The sequence below is a fragment of the Bos taurus genome, chromosome 13 (genome assembly GCF_002263795.3).
Source record: "Bos taurus isolate L1 Dominette 01449 registration number 42190680 breed Hereford chromosome 13, ARS-UCD2.0, whole genome shotgun sequence".
Classification (NCBI taxonomy): domain Eukaryota; kingdom Metazoa; phylum Chordata; class Mammalia; order Artiodactyla; family Bovidae; genus Bos; species Bos taurus.
The window spans coordinates 21,168,883-21,186,249 of NC_037340.1; the positions used below are offsets into that span (position 1 = coordinate 21,168,883).

General features: G+C 38.1%; 1 protein-coding gene across 2 annotated transcripts in view; it reads left to right on the forward strand.

The window, feature by feature from the left end:
- The window catches only part of MALRD1 (MAM and LDL receptor class A domain containing 1), a 554,066-nt gene that overhangs the window by 520,714 nt on the left and 15,985 nt on the right, over positions 1-17,367 (forward strand). Inside the window, exons 38-39 of one of the 2 annotated variants that reach the window (XM_010811194.3) lie at positions 1,801-1,880; positions 1,974-2,070. The exons of the other annotated variant lie outside the window; for it this stretch is intronic. Coding sequence (XP_010809496.1) covers positions 1,801-1,880; positions 1,974-2,070 — 177 coding nt within the window. The remainder of the gene's footprint in view (positions 1-1,800; positions 1,881-1,973; positions 2,071-17,367) is intronic. 2 annotated transcript variants of the gene reach the window in all.

Below are 17,367 nucleotides of genomic sequence, written 5' to 3' on the forward strand. Positions count from 1 at the left end.
AGCCTTTAAAAAAAAAAAAAATCTCAGCGATCTTTAAGATTGACTGTTTGATCTCCTTGCATTTCAAGGGAACCTCAAGAGTCTTATCCAGTACCACAGTTTGAAAAGCATCGATTCTTCAGCACTCAGCCTTCTTTATGGTCCAACTCTCACATCTGTACATGACTGCAAGAAAAATCATAACTTTGACTATACAGATCTTTGTCAGCAAAGTAATGTCTTAGATCAAGTCAGTGTAAGGCAAAATGTGAAAGACTGACATGTAGACTCACACTGCCAACCTGAGAACTGATAAAGAATACTTATTAAGGCTTATGAGAATAAAAAAACAAATAGACTCTGATCTTAAACATTTCTAATTTATTTTAATTTGAATACAGACATCAAAAACAACTAAATTGTCTTAAATTTCTACTTTTTAAAGAATATTTACTAAGGAAAGCAGGCATTCTTATGGTCCCCCTTGAACCTCTAAGCTTTTTATATTTAAGGAAGCTATTGCTTTTTTGAAGAAATTGCTATTGTTTATTCAGATTTTCAAAATCAAAAGAGAGATTGAGAAAAAAAATTAACTGTGTGCTGAAGAAACATTACTTCTAACACATAGCTTTTAAAAACATGCATTCAAAAGCCAGTTTTTAATCCAGTTTTGTCACATGTACTATGAACTTGGCAGGAAACTCAACCAAACCCGTCTTAATTTGTATCCTGTTATTTCTGGTAAACAAGAATGTATGTATATATAAGCTTTCACATTCATATGCAAACACATTCTACCAGAGAAATTCTGACACTTATACTGCTTAGAAATAAACCTCGTTTCCCTTTGAGGCATGAGTTAGTCTCCAGTTCTGAGCTTTCTGAAGGCCATCCATATCAGAGCAGATGTTCCCAGTGTTACAAATTTCATCACGTATGACCCTAAATAAAGCAGAGATAGTGAAATCCTATAGGATTGATGGTATTTCCAGTTTGATTATTAATCTGATTCCACATCTATGAAATTGAAGGATCATCCCCTTATAATGAGAAATAAAAATACTCTCTGATTTATATTTATGTTAATCTATTATTTGAGTATTCTCTCTTGGTATCTGAAAGAACTTAAATCCATTCACTATTGAAAAATATGCTAGCTTTAGAGTTTGAGATAAATGAAAAAGTAAAGTGAAAAGTGAAGTCAACTTTTTAAAATAAGAAATGAGTCTTGTTCCCCCCATCAGTTCAGTGCCATTGCTCAGTCCTGCCTGACTCTTTGCGACCCTGTGCACTGCAGCATGCCAGGCTTCCCTGACCATCACTAACTCCTGGAGCTTGCTCAAACTCATGTCCATCGAGTCAGTAATGTCATCCAACCATCTCATCCTCATCCCTTCTCCTCCTGCCTTCAATCTTTCCCAGTATTAGGGTCTTTTCCAATATATGGAAATATGGAATTGGTCTGCCACAGTAATCAAAGGAACTGTGGAACACAAGAATCGAAGGAAATATATTCCAATATATGGAATATGGTTCCCACCAAATAGATAAAGAAATCAAGCCCCCACCTTACAGATAAAACAAGGAGGGAATAAATATTGAAAAAAAAAATTCTCTTAAACAATAATGTGAAAATAATAAAATTTAAATTTTTTTTGTTTTGCTTTATCATTTTTGGTTTCATATCAAAGTTACCCACATTCCTGGTATCTCATTGTTTTTTTTAACATTCATTGTTTTATTCCATGACAGTACTGCTAAAATATGTTTCCACTTCTTTTTTTTTTTTTTGCCAACTATCACATTTTATCTCATTTCCAGATGTGCACAAGGTTGGAAGGGAAATCGTTGCCACATCAAGGTTAACCCACCGACTGCTGATTTCCCGAACACTCAGAACAGTAAGTGACATTGTGACCAAAATCACTTGAGTTTTGGAGTCTCTAATATTTTTCACTGGATATTTACATTTTTTCATTGGTTTGAAATTCCAGATATATGGACCCTCCTGGGTATTGGATTAGCTTTCCTGATAGCTCATATTACTCTAGCAGTCTTGTGTTTTCTTGCCAACAGAAAAGTACCAGTAAGGTAAGAGATGCCTTCCATTGCTCTGGCAGACCAATTTTCTGAAACATTTCATTTGTTATGTTTTTCTTTCATTCCACATTACATTCAGGTAACTTCAGTTTTCCATACTTCATGGATTTATTTTTCTGGGAAGAAAGCCTAAGCTATTTAATGATTAGTAGTTTTTAAATAAAAAGCCATAGTTTACTTTTCTGATTATGTTAGAAACATTTTTGATGACACTAAATAACAAAATCTGACGTTCGGCCCAAATGAAAAATGCACAAGGTGATGGATGTCCCACTTTCTGGCAGTGCTCAGGGTCGGCAGCAGAACTGTCAAAGAGACCCTTTCTCAGCTTGCTCAGGGAGGTCTCGCACCAGTGCCCCAGACCAAGACTGCATGTCCCAGGTGGCATGCAGATCCGAGGCTGAGATCTGTGTACCTGGAGGGACTCTGTGGGCTGGACTCATGCATGATTAAGACCTCACAAGCTATTGTGCCCTTCAGGATTCTGGGGCTTCCTACCCCATACCCATCTTCTATCATCTGAATGAGAAACACATCACATCCCCCCAGTAATGAAAGCGATCGTCTTTCCCATGAACTAAACAAGCTAGGGCTCAAAATAAGATTTAATGAAATTTTAAGAAATTAAAGAAATGCATCGTGTCTGCACACCTGCATTTGTGTTCATAAATTTAGATTTGCTGCAAGCCAGTGTGTCACAGAGCCCTGGATAAGCTGCCTGTTCCTTGGAGCCAACTTATATGTGCCTCCTGCTTGAATTCTCCTCACATCACCAGCCTGCAATCATGTTAATTAGCAGACACCAAACTTGATATCATCAATTAAGGCAAATTTATTATAAAATTATAGTGTTCATTAGGAAAAAAGATATGTTTTAATCCATTACTATTAAGATCTTACTCATCTATTAATTCTTTGTTTCTTATGTGCCTAAAATATGCCAGACAATGTGGATACAAACATGAATGAAAATAAGTCTGGACTTAATGTAGTGGGGAAAAAACAGAAACAAAGCTACTAAGTGAAACACTGGTTTTGTGCTACTATATAGTAGCTTTTTCCAGAGAAACAAAAAAATGGATTAAAAGATAGAAGCTAGCTATCTAGTTAGATATCCTGTTGTTTCTATCCTTCTGTGTGTATATATATCTTTAATTATCAAATACATAATATATTTAATGTATAAATATAATATATTACAAAACCTATACAATAAATTAGTAATTATTATATACGTATTATATTAATATCTTAATTATGTTTAAATATGTCAGTATACACTATATTAAGATATCTTAAAATTAACATATATCTTCATATAAAGAATTACATATTAATATATTACATTTATGCAATATGAATTATAAAAGTGTTTATTAATGAGATAATCATGTTTAATTGTATTAATAAGATAATAATATAATATATGAAGAGAGAAGGACTTATTTATTCATGTAATAGTGGGGACTGGCAAGCGTGAAACTTGCAGGGCAGGCCTGCAAGTTGGAAAGTCCAGTAAGCGTTGATGGTGTAAGCTTGAGTCTAGAATCTTTCAGACAAGCTATCAGACTGGAAACACAGGTAGGATTTCTCTGTTGTAATCTTGAGGCAGAATTCTTTCTTCTTTAAGAGATCTCAGCCTTTACTCCTAAAGCCTGCGTATAAGTGAGTGAGCCCCACCCACAATACAGGTAGTAATCTTAAAGTTGGCTGATGGTAAGTGCTTGTGACATCTGAGAAGTCCTTCACAGGTAGCATCTCGAGTATTGTTTGAACAAACAATAGGGCTCCACAGCCCAACCAAGTTGACACATAAAACTAATCATTGCATTATATAAATAAGTTTTCACTTTGTCACACGAGTGCATGTTCCTCCGTTCTTTGTCTTGTCACAACAAAGATTTGGAGCAATGGACATTAAAGCCCTCGGCGCGTCACAGCTCTCAGGTCTTGGACAAACCATGTTATAGCTTTTAGGCAAATCAGTGTTACAGCTCTGTTTTATTTAGAAGATAGCAGGAGAATCCATCCTCGAAGCGTGAGGGCATGCCAACCCAAAGACTCAAAGAGAAGAGAGTGGAGGAGCACGCAGGGGAGGGAGAGAGTGAGAGACGGAGAGAGAGAGAGAGAGGGAGAGAGAGAGAAAGAGCACACACATGTGGGAGAAAAAGAGAGTGAGAAAGTGCTTTGGCTCCTCCTTTTATATGTTTTTTCCTCCACCTGGGCCTGCCCTATGCACATTGGGCTTATCCAGGAGTGCTGTTTGTTCTACCTGAAGTCTTCACTCTGGTCCTCAGACCTTCCTTTGACCTTTCTTTGTTCTATTTTCGCGGGCTTTTCCCTTCTTTGTCTTTTAGCCACCGCCATTTTGGACTCCTTTTCCCTATTCTACCTACCTAACAATATGAACACAATCAGCAGAAGTCCTCAAAAAGAACCTAAAGTTTCACACCTTCTCCAGATTCATATTGGACAACCTGTATATTCTGGGCTATGGAGAGACCTCTAAGGCAAATGTTGGTGGCACCACAGCCCAGCCTGAGAGATCTCTTTTCCTCTTTCTCTCCTTTCTCACTTAGAGTTTGAAATCATAATTTTTTTCTTAATTGAGGTACAGTTGTTTTACAGTGTGGTATTAGTTTCTGGTGTATAGCAAAGTGACTCAGTTATATGTGTATATACATGTATTTTTTTCCAGATTACTTTCCATTATATTTGATCAAATATAGTTCCCTGTGCTATACAGTAGGACTTTGTTGTTTATCTATTTTACATGTAGAAGTAAGAGTCTGGTAGGCTACAGTCCATGGGGTCGCAAAAGAGTGGGGCACAACTTAGCAACTAAGTAAGTGTGTATCTGTTAAATCCTAAACTCCTAATGTATCCCTTCCCCACCCCTTTCCCCTTTGGTAACAGTAACAAACCATAGTTTGTTTTCTATGTTTGTGAGTCTGTTTCAGTTTTCTAAATAAGTTCATTTGTACCATTTTTTTTAGATTCCCTGGGACATGTTTTAACATATGTATTTAAATTTAACAATAAGTCAGCTTTTTTCTGAGAATTAAGTTTGAGTTGGTTGCTTGGATAGTTAGCATGACTGGCTTTGTCACTTAGATGAGATGGTAGACAAATTCCATAAAGAACTCAATATAAAATATTTCAGAAATTTTTTTCTTTGCAACCACTAAACTTATAGCTTACTGTGAACGATATTGGATTCTTGATCTCCGAAGAAGATTTAGCTTCAGGACCAGAGGAGAGACCAGGCTTGACCACTCAGGGCTCTTGTGTGGCAGAAGTTTCATTACAGTGAAAAAGAAAGCTTCTGACAAAGACATCAGAAGGGGATGGAAAGTGTCCCCTCACTAGTCTTAGCAAGGGAGCTATGCTGCTACTGCTGCTAAGTTGCTTCAGTCATGTCTGACTCTGTGCGACCCCAGAAACGGCAGCCCACCAGGCTCCGCTGTCCCTGGGATTCTCCAGACAAGAACACTGGAGTGGGTGGCCATTTATACTTTTTAAATTAGTTATTACAATAAATCAAAAGAATGTCCCAAGATTGTAAAGGTCTTACTAGACCCACTCCCACAATTTACATTTTAAGATAACAGGATTAGTCAGAAGGTTCTCAAGAAGGAGAAACATATCCTCAAGCAGGATACATTGTTAATACAATCCTTAGTACAGAGTTTAAGCTGAGTTGTTTTGTTGTGTAATCATCAGCTCTGGGCTTAAGAAAAGAAAACTAAAACTAAGGACTATAGGAAAAAAAAAAGAAGTTTGTCCTTTTCTCCTCCTTGAGAACTCCAGACCCCTTGAGAGCCCCAGACCCCTCTCTCCTCCTCAGGGACCCCCAACTTCTTATCAACCTATCTAGAAATTGACTCAATACAATTTTTAACATTAAAATAAAAATGTAAAAGGAGATGCATATTTTTCTAAATTATTTTAGAGATAACTCAAGTGGCAATGTTCAAAGACCACTGCACCAAGTTTGATTTTCCACCAACTCCACCCTCCACACACACCCTACCCTTGGGAAGTGTTTGCATTCCTCTGAAGTGTGTGGCATTTCACACAATATGCCTAGCAGAGCTATACAAACACATGTATTTTTGATACTAAGTAAAAATAGCCTGGTATTCCTTCAGGGTTAGTCACTGAGTTGTCAGAATGTTATCCTCAAGGAGACTGTTACAACACCATTTTGTAGTGTTATTACTTAACAATTTCCATATTAACCATTCCTTATCTTTATATTCCCAGTTTCTAGCATTATATGCATAACATATCCAATACACACCTATTGAAGACTATCTGTACTTTAATATTATCCGTACTTCTGATTATCACCAGAAATAATGCTCATGTTTACTAATGACTTTTCAATTAAAATGTTGCACATTAACTTTTTTTAAATGTCTTTTTGCAAAAAATCATTTAAGCCCTAAAGCAACTTAGAATGTTTGGCTGGGAGATAGCTACATGATAACAATGACTCATCTTGAAAATAATACCAAAACTTTGAGATAGGCAGGAATTAATGTAAGCAAGAAATTTATCACCTTCTCTAAATAAACCTTAACCTTAATCTTTTTCATTAGATTTTATAAAAACAATCTGTAGCATAAGAGATCCTTCAGTGACTTGAAACTTTTTTGTATTCATTTCTGAAAAACACAGGATGGAGCACTGCGTGCTCAGACAATGCTAAGCACAGCAACAAGCCTCTTAAAGTTGTTTTTAGAGATGCAGTTCCTGGATTTTATTATACATTCTCTGACCTTTCTGTTAGCTACTTACTACCAAATGTATGAGTGAGGACATGATTGCAGGGGAAGAAAGCATCTCAAGCACCTTAATCAAAATAAAGAATTTAGTGTAACAATGCACATGTCTTACAGAGCTCAAGGGTAGGAATAAAGAGATCAGGCCTCAGAAAGGCCTGGACCCAGTGGTATTCTGCTTCTCATCTCTGCTGCTTTTTGCTTCACTCTTGGTGATTCTCTCTCTGAAGACATTCTGCCTTTACTCTGTCTATATAACAAAAATGTGTTGCCTTGAGGATGGATGTTACTCATTATGCCCCCAGACCAGGGGAGAGACTATATCTTTGTTTTTCTATCTCCAGTCCATATTCCAAAGGAAGACCCTCTAATTAGCCCACTTGGGTCAAGATCCCATTTCTGGTTAAATCAACTATGGGTGAGTTATAGGGCAAGATCAACTGTACAAACATGGCTTCTGGGACCCCATACAATGCCCCATGGTAAGGATGATGGGGGTCATCACAAAAGGTCTCTGAAAGGTATCTACTACACCTGGCCTCAGAGTCCAAAATCCACCAGATTTTCCTCATGAGACTTCAGTTCAGTCACTCAGTCGTGTCCGATTCTTTGCGACCCCATGAACTGCAGCACGCCAGGCCTCCTTGTCCATCACCAACTCCCAGAGTCCACCCAAACCCATTGAGTCGGTTATGCTATCCAACCATCTCATCCTCTGTTGTCCCCTTCTCCTCCTGCCCTCAATCTTTCCCAGCATCAGGGTCTTTTCAAATGAGTCAGCTCTTCACATCAGGTGGCCAAAAGTATTGGACTTTCAGCTTCAACATCAGTCCTTCCAATGAACACCCAGGACTGATCGCCTTTAGGATGAACTGGCTGGATCTCCTTGCAGTCCAAGGGACTCTCAAGAGTCTTCTCCAACACCACAGTTCAAAAGCATCAATTCTTTGCACTCAACTTTCTTTCTAGTCCAGCTCTCACATCTTTAGAGGATGCAACAAATTTGTATTAACTTCTAGAATTGTTTGCAGTTAATACAAAAAGCTGTGACAATCCCACCTACACCAGAAAGCCAGTATTAAAGAACACAAATAAATAGTGGACTATTTATCCTTATTTTCCTAAAGCCACATAACACTCACTCCTTTCCTATTTGGGATTACATCATCTTTGCCTGGGGAAAAATACACAGTAAATAGCTGTTTATTATGCTGTCTTATGGCACTTACTCCTGAGGGATTGTGTTGATTTAATAAATACACTAACAGATGTTAAAAATTAACAGACCTATTTCATTCAGTTATGCTGAGAAATAAGACAGGTCTACATCTTTCTAAAAACTTTCTAAATAATTTCATGGGATTATAAGTATGTACAACTGTAAAAATGTTACTGAGTAGGAAATTATAAGACCTGAATATGATCTTGGAAATGCCTCTTGATTCAATGCCGTGAACATTTATTAAGATGTCCTATGTGCTGGTCTTGCAAAAGCTCAAAGATATATATTTATGTGTGTGTGTGTGTGTGTGTGTGTGTGTGTGTGTGTGATATATATATGTGTTATATGCTTTCTGGCTCATACTCCATTATAGTAATGTATTTATTTGACTATGGGACGTGTAAAGGTAGAAATGTAAAACAAAATACTTTGGGGATAAAATGGAAGGAAAGAATGATCAAAATAGTAATTGTTTATATTTCTGATAAAAAAGGTGACTGGAATCCCAAAAGGTTTACCAGCTGCCCATGCAAAGTACAGATGTTCTTGGTTGAGATTTATGAATGAGTGGCCCTGATGGCCAAATAAAATATCTGTCTCTATATTATTATTCTTTCTCCCAGAGCCTTTCCCACTGCTAACACCTTGTATGATAATACGTTTCTTTGGGGGCAGAAGTTTTGCTTCTCTCCTAGTTTGTGATCCTTGGCTAGACCTAAACTGGGTTCAGTAATGAATATTTATCCTTAGCCAAAATCAAAAATTACTTACTTTATGCCTCAAGGCATTCAGCTGCTCTTGCAGCTAGAATGTCACTAGTGAGCCTGTCTTTGGTCCCAGAACTGAATTCTTAGCCTTAGCAAATTGGAATTCCACCAGCGGCAATGACTAAGGTCCCGATGCTTGCAAACCTTTGCTCTCTCCACATATGCATTTGCCCAAAAGAAGTTCAGCTGTTAAGATGCACAAACCTAACTCCCCAGTCTCAGGCCTTTGTGCATATATTGGCCATGTTCTGTCAACTCTGCTAAATGTTTACTTTGGGCTAGAAAAGGACAATGGAGAGCAGGGTTTTGAAATCTTTCCCTTAAAAACAGGATTGGACCATATGTGATCATGATGATTTCTCCTCTTCCTCCTCCTTCCTTTTCTTCTCTCTCTCTCTCTCTTTTTTTAAAGAATACCACGCCACCTATTCTTTTCCCTTAATCCTCACCTTTGTTTTTTGTCTTGAAATGATAGAACAAGCCCATAAAAAAGACCTCAAAGGAAGAAGAGCCTTTGTCCCAGGTACCTCTCTGCACCTCTCAGAAGAGTCCCATTCCCTACCCTGTGCCTGGGGATTTCAGAACTCCTTTTATTCAGAGTGGAGTGAGTGGGGCATGGCATATGTCTTGGTGTATCACATAGAGGCGATATATTCTGGGAAGATGAAATTCAGATGGATGAAGAGGGCTGCAAGGGGAAAGTAACATTTATATAAAGCCTGAAAGGATGAAGAAACTAGGTAGAGATGAGGAAAGAACATTGCTGAAAATAAAAGATACTGTGGAAACTTACAGTTTCTCAGTAGGCTGACATAGCTATAGAATATGGAGGAGAACAAGTTACATTACACTTGTGATAAAAGTATGTGGTAGAGAGGTGGTTAAGGGTTTTGAATGACTTTTAAGGAGTTTTCAATTTATTGATAAAGTTGGGATAAGTGCTGTCTGTCTGTCTGTCCCTCCCAGCATCTAGAGAACTGGCCTTTATGGATTGCATTAATGGGCTCCCTTGTCATCTGAATTTATATTATGTTTGGTTGAAGTGGAGCGTACCTTGAGGGAGGAAAGAGAGAGGGGGCTGGGTATTCATAATCCTGGCTCCAGCCAGGATTATGGCTCCAGCACCATTCTAGCTGGCTGGTGGCTGTGATAGGTCCATGAGGGGCCCTATGTAGACCTCAGCTGTACCTCTTCTCAGTCTTCCTCCTTCCAGCCTAGGCTGGTAACAGGCCTGATGTCATTGGCCCAGCCTACTGCCACATCATGTATGGTTTCTTTATATTCTGGCCACACTTTTGCAAATTATCATTTTATTGAACACTCCTCACTTTCCCAATTGGAGTATATCAGCTGTTTCATGCTAGGGTCTTAACTGATGCAAGCCAGGAAAGTGTTTTAAGAATGACAAGAAGTCTTTTCAGACTGTAAGAAGAATGACCAGATCATATTTATGGTTAAAATAAAAGAATGCAGCGCATGAGAACAGATTAGGATAAGATTATAAAAGCGATCATCTGTCTAGAGGACATAATCCTATTTCAGAGGTTTGGATAAGAAACAATGAGAACTTGAACTTGAGCAGTGGCAACTGACCTGATATACCTGGTGAGGAAAAAACACGTGTCAGAGTTGATCCAAGACTGTATTACTTAGACAACTGCATAGTTGATAATGCCGCTAACAAAAATCCAAAAACCCAGGGAGATAAACAGCTTGGGTAATAGGGAAGAAAACTGTTTTGATATTCTGTATTTTCTTATACATAAAATGAGGAAGTTGAACTAAAATTTTCCCGAATACCTGTCATGTGTAGCTTTTTGGCACCAGGGACTGGTTCCATGGAAGACAATTTTTCCACAGACTGGGAGTGGGGTGATGGTTTCAGGGTGATTCAAGTGTATTACGTTTATTATGGACTTTGTTCTTATTACATTGTGATATATAATGAAATGATTATACAATTCACCATAATGCAGTATCAGTGGGCGCCCTGAGCTTGTTTTCCTGCAGCTAGATGGTCCCATCTGGGGGTGATGGGAGAGCAATGGGTTGTTGTTTATTGTTCAGTCGCTCAGTCGTGTCCAACTTTTGTGACCCCATGGACTGCAGCACGCCAGGCTTCCCTGTCCTTCACCATCTCCTGGAGCTTGTTCAAATTCATGTCCACTGAGTCATCCAACTATGGGGAGCAGCTGTAAAATACAGATGAAACTTTACTTGCTCACCTGTCATTCATGTCCTTCTGTGTGGCCTGGTTCCTAACAGGCCACGACTGGGGGCCAGGGGATTGGGAAATCCTGATGCATAGGCCACCCCCACAATTCAGGGCATGACTATATATTATGTTTACTGTTGTTTTTGTTTATTTATCTTTAAATAGACTTAGGGTTTACTCCTTTGGGCCCTGAGTTTTGCCTGGTTGTGATGTATTAATAACTGTGTTAAACCTTTCAGCTATTAGTGTGCCTTTTATCTGACTGAGTAGTGTCCTGTCTTTATCTTTGCATTACAATTCTCCAAGAGAGTTAATGATTAATTTTAAAAATTAAAAGTGTCTAACTTACAATTCAAAATTAGACTAGGCACTTAGCAAATCTATCATTATGGTGGTCTTGACCACACTGATGACTGATGATTAGAAACAGCAATATCTGGGACTCAGTTCTAATTCTATTTGCAGATAAATCTCTGGGAAGAAGAGACAGCAGTGTTTGTTTACTCTGTTCTTTGCCTAACACACAGTGTGCTTTTCACAAATAACATGTAGGGCAGATGAAAAATAAGGTGGCTAGGGGCTGTGATGTATTTGCAGTAATACATCAAAGTCTTGGAATTCAGGCTCTATAAGCCAAATATGCCCAAGACATAGAATGAATGATACCAGCTACCATTTTTCCAGACTCCAGTGATCAAGAAGAACTTATTGGTCAAAGGAAGATAGAATAAATTTTCAGAAATACTAGGTTTACTTCTTCCTTTCCCATAAAAATAAAACACAAAAGGAAAAACTTTCACAAACACTAACCACAGAAGCTGTGTCATCTGCAAATCTTCCCAGGTGACGTTGAACAAAAGCAAGCACTCCTACTTCTGAGTGTCCAAAGTGCTTTGTTCTCAGCCTTGTTTTTTTCTCTTCACATTGACTTTTGGTTTGATGTCTCCCATATCAGATTGTGAGCTTCTTGATGGTAGGGTCCATGTCCTATTCATATTCATATTCCTAAGTTCAACAAATAGCAGTTAGAAAATGCATCTTAGTAATTATTTGTTTGAGGAACCAGAGGAACCAGTAATTATTATTTGAGGAACCAGAGATCAAATTGCCAATATCCACTGGATCATCAAAAAAGCAAGAGAGTTCCAGAAAAACATCTATTTCTGCTTTATTGACTATGCCAAAGCCTTTGACTGTGTGGATAACAATAAACTGTGGAAAATTCTCAAAGAGATGGGAATACCAGACCACCTGACCTGCCTCTTGAGAAATCTGTATTCAGGTCAGGAAGCAACAGTTAAGAACTGGACATGGAACACCATACTGGTTCCAAATGGAAAAGGAGTATGTCAAGGCTGTATATTGTCACCCTGCTTATTTAACTTACATGTAGAGTACATCATGAGAAATGCTGGGCTGGAAGAAACACAAGCTGGAATCAAGATTGCTGGGAGAAATATTAATAACCTCAGATATTCAGATGACACCACCCTTACGGCAGAAAACAAAGAAGAACTAAAGAGCCTCTTGATGAAAGTGAAAGAGGAGAGTGAAAAAGTTGGCTTAAAGCTCAGCATTCAGAAAACTAAGATCATGGCATCCAGTCCCATCACTTCATGGCAAATAGATGGGGAAACAGTGTCAGACTTCATTTTTTTGTGCTTCAAAATTACTGCATATGGTGACTTGCAGCCATGAAATTAAAAGACACTTCCCTTCTCCTTGGAAGGAAAGTTATGACTAACCTAGACAGCATATTAAAAAGCAGAGACAGGAGGAGGTCCTAAGATGGTGGAGGAATAGGATGGGGAGACCACTTTCTCCCCAAAAAATTCATCAAAAGAACATTTAAATGCTGAGTAAATTCCACAAAACAACTTTTGAATGCCAACAGAGGACATCAGGCACCCAGAAAAGCAGCCCATTGTCTTCAAAAGGAGATGGAGAAGTCTTGAGGCTACTGTAAAAATAAGATTGAAAACCAGAAGCAGGAGGCTTAAGTCCAAATCCTGAGAACACCAGAGAACTCCTGACTCCAGGGAACATTAATCAACAGGAGCTCATCAAATGCCTCCATACCTACACTGAAACCAAGCACCACCCAAGGGCCGACAAGTTCCAGAGCAAGACATACCACACAAATTCTCCAGCAACACAGGAACACAGCCCTGAGCTTCAAAATACAGGCTGCCCAAAGTCACTCCAAACCCACTGACATCTCATAACTCATTATTGGACATTTCATTTCTCCAGAGAGAAGAAATCCAGCTCCACCCACCAGAACACTGACACAAGCTTCCCTAACCAGGAAACCTTGACAAGTCACCGGTACAACCCCACCGACAGCGAGGAAACTCCACAATAAAGAGGACTCCACAAACTGCCAGAATAGAGAAAGGCCACCTCAAACACAGCAATATAAACAGGATGAAGAGACAGAGGAATACCCACAAGGTAAAAGAACAGGATAAATGCCCACCAAACCAAACAAAAGAGGAAGAGATAGGGAATCTGCCTGAGAAAGAATTCTGAATAATGATAGAGAAAATGATCCAAAATCTTGAAATCAAAATGGAATCACCGATAAATAGCCTGGAGACAAGGACTGAGAAGATGCAAAAAAGGTTTAACAAGGACCAAGAAGAAATAAAAAAGAGTCAGTATATAATGAATAATGCAATAAATGAGATAAAAAAACACTCTGGAGGGAACAAATAGTAGAATAACGGAGGCAGAAGATAGGATTAGTGAAGTAGAAAATAGAATAGTATAAATAAATGAATCAGAGAGGAAAAAAGAAAAACGAATTAAAAGAAATGAGGACAATCTCAGAGACCTCCAGGACCATGTTAAATGCCCCAACATTCAAATCATAGGAGTCCCAGAAGAAGAAGACAAAAAGAAAGACCATGAGAAAATACTTGAGGAGATAATAGTTGAAAACTTCCCTAAAATGGGGAAGAAAATAATCACCCAAGTCCAAGAAACCCAGAGAGTCCCAAACAGGATAAACCCAAGGTGAAACACCCCAAGATGCATATTAATCAAATTAACAAAGATCAAACACTAAGAACAAATATTAAAAGCAGCAAGGGAAAAACAACAAATAACACACAAGGGGATTCCCATAAGGATAACAGCTGATCTTTCAATAGAAACTCTTCAGGCCAGGAGGGAATGGCAGGACATACTTAAAGTGATGAAAGAAAATAACCTACAGCCCAGATTACTGTACCCAGCAAGGATCTCATTCCAATATGAAGGAGAAATCAAAAGCTTTACAGACAAAGCTTTACAGAGTTGGTGATGGACAGGGAGGCCCAGCGTACTGCAGTCTGTGGGGTCGCAGAGAGTCGGACATGACTGAGCAACTCAACTGAACTGAATTATTTGTTAAATCAGATTTCTTAGCCTGTTTCCAGTAGGGTGTTTGAGTCCAAATGAACATCTTATATTCCAAGAAATATTTTACTTGGCTTCAGTGCTCCAAGATTTATTTCTGCTAGAATCCTCACAGATGACTCTTAAAGTTAGGATATCATTGTTGAGTTTTATTTAAAAATTTCAATCCAGCTTGATTGGCTGAAAGCTAATAAAGGAATTCCAAATGATGCCTACGTGTATGACCTTTAGCAGAATCATTACTGAATTCCATGATGGGCTACAAAATCAGCCCATAGTCAGGAGCTTAAATCCTGGAATATGAATGAAGGACATTAGAGAAAACCAAAATCCTCTGAGTATGCACATTCATAATCTATGGAAGAAATTGGATATCAAAACACTGGGCATTTCAGGGAGGCAGGAAATTTAAATTTAAGAAGTGACTATATTCACTCATCCCAATATCATCCTCACACTATATCATTTCATTTGGATATTTATACGTGTGACAGATTTTACCCTGAATGTTTCTGAAAACAATGCCTGGCATCTGACAGTCTAATCTAGTCCATCTAGTTGGTAATCTAATTATCAGTTTTATTCATAATGATATTATTACTCCCATTCTACTTTTTTAAATTTTATATTGGAATATAGCCAATTAACAATGTTGTGATAGTTTCAGATGCACGGTGGAGTGACTCAACTATACATATACATGTGTCCACTCTCCCCCTATATAGATGAGTATATAGATTTACTCTTAAAGTAATATTCATATTTATCAAATGAACAAAATTAAAAATTTCACATGAATGTTCAAAATATTTGCTGTAAATAACTAGTAACTCCTTAAGTAACCACTCCTCTGATCGTTGGTTCTTCCCTGGTGGCTCAGATGGTAAAGATTCTGCCTGCCAATTCAGGAGACCCAGATTCGATCCCTAGGTTGGGAAGATCCCCTAGAGAAGGCAGTGGCTACCCACTCCAGCATTCTTTTCTGGAGAATCCCATGGACAGAGGGTCTTGGCAGGCTACAGTTCCTGGGGTTGCAAAGAGTTGACTGTACAAAATCAGCTTACATGCAATGTGTCAGGGATATAAATCTGGAATAATACAGGCTTCAGTGGTTTGTACATGTGTGTGTTGTCATTGCTAACTTTCCCAAGTTGTTTCAATTCTGTTGTCATCAGATACAGACTCCAAATAGTCTAAGAAATAAATTCTGTGTGAAAAAATAGAAAGAGCACTTTACTGTATAATAGCTCCATGTTCTAATTATTTGATCTGAAGATAGCTATTTTCCCATTTCAATACAGATGACTGTTTAGCAGAAATAGTCCTCGGGGCAAGATTCAAGGCGCTTTTCAGCATCATCTTTCTGTTCACTATAAATCTTACATGAGCAGGAAGACAGCATTTCAGTCCTGATGTATTTCAGTGTTTCATTTGTTTCTGTCTATCCAAGCAATCAGAGTAGAAGAATGTGTTGTAGGGAAACCAGAGTTGCTCCTTGAAAGAGGTAACCTCATTTTAACCTCTGTTTAAATGAGGAAGTACAGGAAGGTAGTAAAGATAAGTGAGGTATGTGCTATTAGCAAACCATTTAGCTCCACAATGGCATGTAGCAAATACATTCAGTCACTATTGCCAGAAAATCAGAATTCTAAATGTTGTTCATTATTAATGATACTAGAGGGTAGGGAATTTCAAAGAGGGGATGATGGGATCAGCTCCATAATTTTTCTTCACGAACTGCTTTGCCATCCTCCTGCTAGACTCTTTTCTGCTTTCACATCATCTTTGATAGCATTTCTCCTTAGAACCATCCTTAGGGACACTCTTAACAAGTTCAATGATCTGTTTACTGTGTGGGAATCTCTAGCTCACCAATGAATCAAAGACACAATTACAACAGACCTTAAAGACCAGCCTGTTTTTGTCTTTGGAAAGAGAAATACATATATCAGAAACTCTTAATAATTCATTAATATACTTGTTGGCAAACATTTATTAATCACCTAGTATGTGCTGGGCACTGTGCTCTTGGCTGGGGATATAGAAATACAGGATAATGTACAATCTGGTGGAGAAGGCATATAGAAAAGCAAATAATGTCATTTCTTCAACAAGCATATATGCAGCTACTTCCTACTAAGTTTTGGAGAAACACAGGTAAAGAAGAGGTCAAGTCTATTTCGGAGGTGAAAATAATATTGTGGGGGAGGTTGAGAAAGGATTTATGTGCTACATCACTCAAGTCTGAATTCATAGGTTGAAAACCCCAAATGAAAAGCAGGAAGAGCAGACAGAACAACTTGTGTCAAGGTACAGGCTGTACTGGAGAATGATGTGGATTAATGTGTAAAGAATCTACCTGCTAATGCAGGAGATACAGGTTCAATCTCTGGGATGGGAAGATCCCCTGGAGAAGGAAATGGCAACCCACTCCAGTATTCTTCCTGAAAAGTCCCATGAACACAGGAGCCTGGTGCGCTATAGTCCATGAGTTGCAAAGAGTCAGACATGACTAAGCATGCAAACACAGATAAGGAAAAATGATAGGAAATTAAGAATTTAAGAAATCTACATAGGATGCTAATCATGTGCTTGTGTACATAAAAATTTCTCTTTATATTTTAAAACTAAGTTGTTTTAGAATAACTATAAGAAAACATAGTTTTATTGCTTTTTAAAAATTTTAAGCACTATGATCTGAATGAATTCAAAGATCCAAGAGAGTTTTAATAAATGTATTGATAAACCCAATATAGGATATGTTTAAAGGAATTTGTTGGTATTTGTAAGTCATAATGAAGTAAGTCAGTTTTTCTACACAGATTATCATATGGAGTTGTCAACTTTAAATTGTCTAAAATGATTTAGAAAGAAGCAAGTTGCTGGGCGATTGCT